Below are 10,872 nucleotides of genomic sequence, written 5' to 3' on the forward strand. Positions count from 1 at the left end.
ATCAGAAGGTGGCCTGGAAATTTAGCTCAGTGGCAGCCAGGCGCTCATACTGTTTAGCTGATTTTGTTAGATGTTAATTATCGTTGTCGCTGATGTGTTGTCTGTTATTGTAGCACTGGTTAGTCTTCCTTCGTTGTCTGATTTCATGTCTTGTAAGTTATATTTATTTGAGATGTTTAATATGCTAGTTCCTCTGCAATTATGTCCTAGACTCTGTACTGCATTATTAATGTCTAATGTTTTGCAAAATGCTTGTGCTTGTTGAGTGTTTGCGAAATTCGTTTCTTGTAGTAGTAATATATGTTTTGTATAATTCTAGTGTGTGTAGCAGGGGGGCTGTCTTTCCCCCTGCTCCTTTAATGTTTAATGTTGTTATGTTTAGTCTTCCCATTTAGAATTTCCAGCTTGGCGATGGGGGTGACGGAGTTCTGGGGTTGTATTCAGGCGTTTTTTTTTTTGCTTGGTTTGCTTGGCTTGCTTGGGCCTCCGCCATAACTAACGCTTGCATATGGGTTCGGTTCCAGGTTGGTCGGGGGGGGGGGGGGGCTGTGCCCCTTCCTCCATGCCCGTTACCGTACAGTCTGAATCTTCTTCCGATGTGTTTTCGTATCCACTTATGTCCGTGTTTGACCGAGAGGGGGAGGTCGTTCCGCCCTCTTCTGGTTCACTTTGCAGCTCGTCTATGATCAACTCATTTTCCTCACTCATAGCTTCCTCCACATTTGTCCTGTCTTCTGCCCGTCTGTCCATTTTACTCTCATCCACCACTGGGGCCCGGGGTTCCCTTTCCGTTCCAATAGCCTTTGAGTTTAAACGTTCCTCCGGCAAAGGTATTTGCTCTGGAGTTAGAGTCGTGGTCCCTTCCTGCCTGTTTGCATCCTCTTTCCTTGGCCTTTTCCTCGAACGTCTTCCTCCCTCATCTTCCATCTCTTCCCTAGCCCTGTTTCTTTCCTGCAGTTTTTCACTTTCTTCTTCATCCTCCTCAGGCTGAATCGACCATTTCTCGTCCCATCCCAGGTAGTAGCGTATGCCTCTCTCCTGTATGCCTCTCCGCATATCCTCTGTCACGATCTGACCATGGTTCTAGCGCTTTATATGTCCCCTCTTTCAACTGCACCCCATCCACAATTCGGCAATACAGGTTCACATACTGCTTAGGCATATGTCTGTCTGTGTTGCAATTGCAACACAGACTTTCTTCCCTCGAGTTGTACGGAGCACAGGTGGGTCGCCTCCCCTTTCCATAGCCTGAGATAGTGAGGGAATTCCTCGATGGTGCATTTTGGTGTTAGCATGAATTTAGCTGAGTTGCCCTTATCTATCATCTGCACACACGGCTCTGTCCCGGGCTTGCACAGTTTTTTCAGGGCAGTCATCAGATCCTCCTCCTTGTACCCTGCTGGGATCCATCTAATGATCCCTTTCTTCCCTTTGTTATCTGCATGCAGTGTTTGGATTTGAAATATCTGAAATCTTGCCGATGATGAAATCTCTGAGCGGCGACCGCCGTAGTCTTTCATGTTCATGTTTTTGTACAATGTGGTAGATTGCTGGGTGACATACCATTGTTTGATATCTCCATAGTTGTAGACTCTGTCAATTTCTGTTGCTGGTATTCTTTATGAATTGCCTCCTAAAAATTTCATGAGGCATGCCTACTAGGATTGTGGCATCAATAATATTCACTTCTAGTGTGTTTGGAGGATGTGTTCCTACCTGGAACACATCCTCCCGCACATCAAAGTACATTCCGTTTAATCCCTCCATAAGTGCATGTTGACCATGGAGAGATCGAAACAGAAAATCCAACAAAGAAAAACGATTAAAGTCAAATACGAACCCAGACACACACAAGCGGATTAATCCAGGAAAATTTCACAAAAATTTCAAATGAGACAGTTGTCTCCATTGAAAAGAAAACACACTTGATCCTCACGATGAGAAAAACAAAATTCACAAAAATCCAATTGAAATAACTAAATAGCTCTGAAAAGTGCTGTATCATAAATTACATTTAAATTGAACGGATATCACTTTGATCTTGCCAAAACGGGCGGGAAGCGATAACGGTCACTGGACTACCGACGCCTCATATTCCGGAAAATTTCCTATCCGCTCCTCTGAAATGATTCCGCATTGCTGATAATGTTCGTGCTACAAGGTCGGCAGAGACCAGCGTTAGGTCCGGTCGAGTACATGCTTGTCTCGTCCAGGTAACCCTCTAGGTACCTCCCAGACGCAATGGTTTCCCTATCGTACCCCCACCCAAGCGTTCATACCCCCCGCAATAATGTCCTGGGTCCGACACATTCTGGGCCAGAGGGACACCAGGCCCCCCCCCCCCTGCTATGGACAGGCGTATCTCATCGCAACTCTCAAGGGGAACTTCACAGCACTTCGTTCTCGCTGTCCCTATTCGTTCCTTGTCAACAAGTGTTACCACCACCCCCGTTACAAGTCAGTCCGATCCAATTTTTACTTTTTTGCTTTACTTTTTGCATAATTCATGAACATCTTTTGGTGGGTTCGCCTCCATGCCAGTCACATGCCCACTCCTCAGGCCAAGAGTGATTTTTCTCGGACTTCGTAGTCTGACTGATCTAAGATTTCCCCAGACTCGCTGCACGCTTGGCCGTGACGCTCAGCTGGCCCCTTCTGGATGGCCATTTTTAACATAGTAAATGTGCGAGGGGGCTCGTATTTTCTCCTGCCTCTTTAAGTGTTGTGATGTTTAGCCAATCCATGGTTAATCATCAGGCGAGACTTGAGTTTGTTGAGGGTGTTAAGGTGTGCTCCACATCTGTCACCTACCTGTGAGTTCTAATACGGTTGTGGTTGACCTCCCGTCAATCACGCACTGAAACAAGTTTCCTTCATTTTAATTCTAGTATTTTCCTTTTACCCTTTGTGCCACCCGCCATGATGTACTGTGGTGTGTGTAATCAGTGTGCCAAAGTTCTACCGTCTACTGATCTCTTTATGCCTCTCGTAGCGTGTTGAGTATTATATCTGCATCAATTATGCTCACTTCTAACGCTTTCTGTATGTGTGACCCATTCGCGTGGTCGATTCCTACACGTGCAGAAAGCACCACTGTTCATATTATTTTATAAAACACGAACTAAAACATCCGCAGTCATCTTTAAGTTTAAGATGATACAAAAATCCTAAGTAACCATTGAATGTGTAATATACTTGACCGTATTCCGTTGGACTCGGCACATCTATTCTGTCAATGTAATCTTTCATCAGATACGCTGGGCCGAGAACCAGATTGTACCAACCTAGAGTTAGGTACCCTTGATCGTATACAGAAAAACTATTATAATAAACTTAAACCTCTTTATCACGAAAAATTGCAATGTTTAAATATGTCATTGCATCGGGTTCCTTTAATATTTTTTTTCCTTTTTTGTATAAGCGCAACTTTAATACTTTGGGCATGTTCTTATATTGGGTGTGTTGCTCTCTGATAAACACCAAACTTGGCCACGTGAAACGTTGCAAGTCAACACACGCACTTAGTCGATACTTTGCGAGGGTTCAGTGCATGAAAGGGACAGTGTTTCTACCCAAAAGATTAATTTCAACCAACCACTTGACTTGCATTCGTTCTTAAATGAACCACAACGTGGGACTAAATATACGTTTATGACGTGGTGATGGGGGGGGGGGGGGGGGGGGGGTATTCATTTGAGTAATCAATTGACGTAATTTTGGCATTAAATGGTACTTCCAAGAAACAAACTTTATCACACAAGATTATCCCCATCAAAACGATAGTTCAGTCAATACTATTGACAATATACGCCATTCAAAACACAGCCGGGTTAGACAGTACAATCACACCACACACTAGGGGAGCACACACAGTCACATAGCACATGAGCTGCGGGACGGGGAGGGCCGACTACATAACCAATACTGTGGACAGGTGACGGGCGACGTCATACCATCAGAGAGGGGAGGCCACTTCACATCTACACATTACACAGACTACTGACACACTCGTATGACAAATCTGACACTGACAAAAGTCACAATTTGTAGACACGTGACGTTACTAAATACTGACAAACAAGCCTGACGTAAATATGACAAATCTCAAGACAAAACGTACAGTATGGAAAGCAGAAAAAAAGAGGCCATGAGTAAACTATTCGGCGAACGTCCATGAAAACAGTTATAGACAGACAGAGCTGTACAATTCAAATCTTTCAAAAGAACACGTAGCTTTCCAGTACCAGGACTACAAGCCGATTAAGTACACACAATAGTAGGACATTGAATATAAAAATACAAGTCGTCTGAACCAGATGTAACGGCCGAATTCTACTATCAATTTTAACCCCTTCATCTGAACATGTCAGTTCAACAGGAAGCAAATGAACAGCCTGACATATCACTCGCGCACAATCACACGTGCGCACAATCAATCACACTCACTCACAATCAATCACACTCACTCACAATCAATCACACTCACTCACAATCAATCACACTCACTCACAATCAATCACACTCACTCACAATCAATCACACTCACTCACAATCAATCACACTCACTCATTGTCAATCACACTCACAATTAATCACACTACTCTCAATCACACTACTCTCAATTAATCACACTACTCACAATTAATCACACTACTCACAATTAATCACACTACTCACAATTAATCACACTACTCACAATTAATCACACTACTCACAATTAATCACACTACTCACAATTAATCACACTACTCACAATTAATCACACTACTCGTAATTAATCACACTCACTCACAATTAATCAAACACAATTAATCACACTCACTCGCAATTAAGCACACTCACACGTCACCACTCATAACCCATGGCAGCAACAATTACTCAAAACTGCTTATCAATCGCACCAACTCGACACATTGTACAAAATACCCATACAAACTATCCATACAATACATGCCCTTACACATGCACGAAGCGCAACAATGCAGGAACACAAAACGTAGCATACGAGACAGTGTTGAATGTTCAGATTAAAACAAAGTCAAGCATCAACAAAAGAATGTGTGAACTACACATTTAGCACCAACACAAATAGTCCTGTCGGGCGCTAGTGCTAATCATCCCCACTCATGCATGTCTAAGCGCTGGAAGAAAGCCAACTTTAGGGAATGATACATTCACGGGATTTAGTTTTATCGAAAAATATCAAGGACTGCATCATTGTCAAGAAAACCCTGACGATGCCACAATTCTACGTGAACAAAAAAACAACCGTAAATCAAAACGCATTTTCCCGTATACAAGCTGATCAAGAACTAAGGCTATGCGGCTTGATAATCCAGACTCAACGTCTTTTGGACTAAACTGTTGAAAATAATACTAAAGATAATGACACAGACGCATGATGTGCAGTAATGATCGCTTCAAGCCAACTGGTACTCATCAATACGAACTAAGTTCTGAAATACTGAACTTGAATTTTAAATCAACCTTTGGAATCAATTCTACCGATGGAAAACTGCTGTTGAGTGACAGATTTAAGCCGTGTTACCACACTGTAGAATGTGCTACGTAATCTAGCCACATCACCCTTCGATGTTGCCACATCTGGCCACATCAACTGTAGATGTCGCCACTACATCGTGACATCTTGTCACATCCCATGTGGATGTCGCCACGTCATCGAACTACATAACCCGTGGATCATGCCACCACACCGTGGCATCTAGCCACACCCCATTGATGAAGCTACATGACATCTAGCCACACCCCATTGATGAAGCTACATGGCATCTCGCCACACCCCATGGATGAAGCTACATGACATCTAGCCTCACCCCATCAATGAAGCTACATGACATCTAGCCACACCCCATCAATGAAGCTACATGACATCTAGCCACACCCCATCAATGAAGCTACATGACATCTAGCCACACCCCATCAATGAAGCTACATGACATCTAGCCTCACCCCATCAATGAAGCTACATGACATCTAGCCACACCCCATGGATGAAGCTACATGACATCTCGCTAGGATGAAGCTACATGACATCTAGCCACACAGTGAGTACTTACTCTCTATTTACTTAATAATTATAACACAATTTGTTCTGTAAATATTACTTTACAGTGTATTAATTTTAACGATGCACCGGTAAGCATTTGTAAGCATTATTGCTGTAGTAACATTTTTACTAAAGATTGTTAGTACACATCAAAAACAAAGTCAAGCATTTAAAAAAAAAAATTAACTACACATTTAGCTCCATCATTAGCGTTTTTCTGCAGTTTAAGAATGTTAGGGTCATATTTTTTAAAAAGTTTTTATGAGGAGTAGGGTGGGGGTAGGTTAGCGGTACAGGCAAAAACATGTATCATGCCAATGTTTTACTAGAAACCCGCACAGTATATGTCGAGAAATACAAAAAAGCTTGTTTTTTATACATCAAACAAATAAATCAACACATTTTAAAGAGTTTACCTCGTATGTAGTTTCTCCTATCCCACGTGAATTTGTAGCAAACAATACTATTACTAGAGTTGGAAAGTAGAGTACGGCAAGAAACTCCATGGTTATTCTTCAAGCACAGGTTTAAACTAAGCAAACATTAAATATCTAAATATACGTCCGCCTTGTAGAAAGAACACTAATTACCACGTATTCGAAGTACTTTTCACTTTTTAATGTAGGTTCAATATCTGAGTGAATACATTTTAGTTATTGCACATTACATTCTGCATTGCTGTTTTCCATTTCTTAGTACATTACGGAAGTAGCCGGTCTCTTCAAGTGAAATGCTCATTTGTGCAGCTATCGTCCTTGTATGATATTGCGCACCGTTAACACGGAGATGCGCAAGATGTTTAATGCTAACAAAGATCCATAATATAGTAGGCTTAGATTTGTATTACTCAAGGATAATATGCGCACATAGCAAAGCAAATATACAAATTTATTCAAATTTATTCAAATTTATTCAAATTCAAATTTATTCAAACAACGGTTACAATTGTAGGCACAAAGGCCTTTTTTCACATTGGCCGTTTATTACTTAAAAGTAATTTCATAATGAACACATTACCGCAAATATTTCACAAATGCATATGTTACAGACGTTTTTTTTTTTTTCGATTATCTATATTTAGGTATATTGGAACTTAAGTGCAAACCAGACTACACACTCGCCCTAATTACATAGATTAGCATTCGATAAAACAGCCAATACTCAATGTCTGATTCAGTAAATGTACACACCGCTATGCTAATCGTCTGAATATTAACACTCATTAGTCTTGTATAGAGAAGAATGGGAAGATTTAGGGACATGAAACTTGCTAGCACTATTGGATACTAGAGGGAGTTTTGCCTACTCGAAGTTACAGGTTAGTTGGTTTGTAAGTAAAGTTTGTGAGTAGGGGTTTGATTCCGTTGGCTTAAAGGTGCAGTATAACAGTTAAGGTTATTCATAAGGAAAGCCATGATGTGGAGTTAATTCTAGGCACTGTTATAAGATTTTTTTGTTCTGATGTTTGGCTAGGGTTGCTTATAAGTGGCTTTATAGCCAAGCAATTTCCATCAATTAAAAATACCTAATGTATATGTAGTGTTTATGGTGGAGGGCTTATGGTGTTGTGAGTAAAATATCAATTAAACTTCTACACTTGTTTAAAACATTTACCACTATTTCTCACATGTAGAGCATAGAGTTTAACCTGGTCGAACAGATGGTTTTACTGTGGCTGTACTTGCTGGTGTCTGGGCTGTCTGTTGTCCACACATGGCCAGTTGATGATGGGATGATGGGCCAAATGGACGAGGACAGAGATGGACGACTGAACTACGAGGAACTGATGTCATATGTTATGGTCAGTTCCTTTTTTGTAATGTTGTTTATAGGATAGGAGTTTGCTTGCTAACTAATGGACTGTTTTTATACTAGGTGGTTGTTAATGAACAAGTACATGGTTTTAGATGTAATCATTTACTGTAAATTTACAGTGTGGTTAGACGGTTGTTGTACAATATAGTGGTGTACACTATAGTGTTGTACAATATAGTGGTGTACACTATAGTGGTGTACACTATAGTGGTGTACACTATAGTGGTGTACACTATAGTGGTGTACACTATAGTGGTGTACACTATAGTGGTGTACACTATAGTGGTGTACAGTATAGTGGTACAGTATAGTGGTGTACCAGATAGTCATACAGTGGGTGCTTGTCCTACAAATGTTGTGGCTTGCTCCAAGTCTTATATGAAGTGTTCTGTCTTGATTCAAATGTTGTGTTATGTCTTGGTCCCACAGGCCTACGACCAAGATGGCAGCAGTGGCTTATCCCAGGACGAGTACCAGTCCATGACGAGGGCGAGGGCCCCAAGTTTGCTCGGCTACTCGGGTCTGTTGTTCAACCTGTTTGACGCCAACAGAGACGAGATACTGGACCAAGTGGACATGCTGGGCCTGTTCAACACCATGGACTCGGACAGTGATTCGCTGGTCAACAGGATAGAGATGATCAGGTGAGCGTGTTAAAGTGTGTTGTTTTTGGTACGTCTCATTATTTAAATGTGAAACTGGTGTACATGTATCATGGGAGTCGTTTTAATTTGCTTTGATATTGAATGTAATTTCAAATGACTTTTTCGCAGCATTCGATGTCTGTATGAGATGCTTCAGAGCATCAAGTGTTCTTTTGTCTCTGCATGCATATTAATGACTGTAATACCAGACAACAGAATCATCTTTTTAAATCTAATATTTTATCTTTTTTTCCTACACAGGTTTGCATCGGATGTCTTAAGAAAACTGACCAGTCATCGCTAGCTGTACACTTGACGCCTGGGTTATAGGAAGTTTCATTAAAAGCCTGCAGTCTAGTCCAGTGTTGTCAGCAGACACAAGTGACATTATGATGTTACAAAATGTAATCGTTTTTAATCTCCGCAATAAACTCATTGAAATTGAACTGTTTTTTTTATTATTAAAGTTGTTTTAGATGTTGGAATGATTCTTATCATCCTTAGCAATACTGGGAGATGATTGTATGTTTCTGTAACTTGAGGCAAACTTAAATAGTCATAAATGGAGTGGTACAGCACTTGATAGGTGACTCTAAGGTATCTGGCTGGTTTTCTGGCTAGAGTATACCTTGTACCTGTGTCGAACAAAGTACAATAGGTACACCAGGCTAAGCAGGTGAACTGTTTGAGACCCACAAGCTTTACACAGCTGGATCTATGGGGTAAAGTACAGGAATGGTTGTACACAGCTAGTGACCTGTGTAGTTAGGTATTTGAGTTGAATGATCGTACAGCGATGGTCACCATCCTTGGGGAAAGGGCAACAAATATGAAAAATATAATGAAACATTAGAGACATTTATTTTTGAAAGCATGAACACTGATATGGGGAAATCCTTTGTGCTAAGATGTAATGTTCACATACGTACTGCTAAAAGTAATATGCGAAGCTTGTACACATACACGTCTTTGTTGCACAAGGGATTTTCTCATTGACATTGTATTGCAAGTAGATTATACATCATTGAAAAAAAACACAATTCGTCATACGGGGATGTCGTTTTATTCCTACGATTTGGAAGTGGATACATTGCACTGATATATTAGACCATGCAGAAATTAGTTATGTTGATTTTATTTTGGGGACACAAGCTAGGCTACATCTGCCAGTACAGTAACTAAATACTGCATGTGGGTTTAGGGAAAAATAAAAGGGGGGGGGAGAAATATCATGTTAAGACAATATAACATGAGTTAATTTTTTTTCTACAAAATGGATGTGTTATTTAAGACTCACACAGCGTCCCGCGCAGTTGGATAAAACCACCCCTATAACATGAGATTAATCATTTTGTGTATAACAAAGTACCAAACATATTCGATGAACTGTCTTACCTAATGTACACGTGACAACCCGCCTTATTTTACCACACCACCATTTTAAGACAAAATTTATTCAGAACATACACAACTCAGCAATATGACCTTTTAGCCATACAAACGTTAATATCGATAACACAATTTACGCAAGTGTCAACGTGTGCAAGTAAACTTTGATGTTATAAAAACCCGTTTTAGGGTGTGATGACCTGCTTTACATTGTTACAACCCAGATCACCCGCTATAACAACCCACCTAGCATTATGTGACAACACATGTCACTTTCTGTGACAACACATGTCACTTTCTGTGACAACCCACCTCACCTAATGGGACAACCCACCTAACCTGCTGTGACAACCCACCTAACCTGTGACAACCCACCTCACCTGCTGTGACAACCCACCTCACCTGCTGTGACAACCCACCTCACCTAATGTGACAACCCACCTAACTTGATGTGACAACCCACCTCACCTGCTGTGACAACCCACCTCACCTAATGTGACAACCCACCTCACCTGATGTGACAACCCACCTAGCATTATGTGACAACCCACCTAGCATTATGTGACAACCCACCTAGCATTATGTGACAACCCACCTCACCTGCTGTGACAACCCACCTAGCATTATGTGACAACCCACCTAGCATTATGTGACAACCCGTCTGATCTTTGTGAACAACCTGAAACTTAATATTACACTTAAAATCAATAAAATTGCTTAAAGCAATAAGTCCCCCTCCCTTCTACTACCCCCCCCCCCCCCTCACACACACACACATACGGTGATATTTTGCTTGGCCTTTCCTTCAATAAAGATGCTAACAATAGATCCTTTCACTACCAAAAGGCTAAACCCAGTGAGTCCTTGTTATCTCAGGGTCCACTGTAGAATTGATCCCATTACCTTACACAGGCTACAATACCGCTGACTTGCAGAGAAAACAACGGAACGCGAGAT

The 10,872-nt window shown here is 41.1% G+C and overlaps 1 protein-coding gene across 1 annotated transcript; it reads left to right on the forward strand.

Moving 5' to 3' along the window:
- Nucleotides 1-7,312: 7,312 nt before the first annotated feature.
- LOC131946317 (uncharacterized) lies at nucleotides 7,313-8,865 on the forward strand. The gene is made up of 4 exons (XM_059307011.1): nucleotides 7,313-7,385; nucleotides 7,701-7,868; nucleotides 8,312-8,526; nucleotides 8,788-8,865. The coding sequence occupies exons 2-4, from the start codon at nucleotides 7,728-7,730 to the stop codon at nucleotides 8,828-8,830; spliced, it is 399 nt and encodes a 132-aa protein (XP_059162994.1). The 5' UTR covers nucleotides 7,313-7,385; nucleotides 7,701-7,727; the 3' UTR covers nucleotides 8,831-8,865.
- Nucleotides 8,866-10,872: the final 2,007 nt, after the last annotated feature.

This window comes from Physella acuta, unplaced genomic scaffold, assembly GCF_028476545.2.
Source record: "Physella acuta isolate Inbredline_101_S28 unplaced genomic scaffold, ASM2847654v3 ptg000551l, whole genome shotgun sequence".
NCBI classification, from domain to species: Eukaryota; Metazoa; Mollusca; class Gastropoda; family Physidae; genus Physella; species Physella acuta.

What these genes read in the sequence shown, in the direction of transcription:
- LOC131946317 (XM_059307011.1), top strand. Translation starts at nt 7,728, where the DNA reads ATGGTTTTACTGTGGCTGTACTTGCTGGTGTCTGGGCTGTCTGTTGTC. An exon ending in AACTGATGTCATATGTTATG is followed by an intron (nt 7,869 to 8,311) that starts GTCAGTTCCTTT and finishes TTGGTCCCACAG; the next exon opens with GCCTACGACCAAGATGGCAG. An exon ending in AACAGGATAGAGATGATCAG is followed by an intron (nt 8,527 to 8,787) that starts GTGAGCGTGTTA and finishes TTTCCTACACAG; the next exon opens with GTTTGCATCGGATGTCTTAA.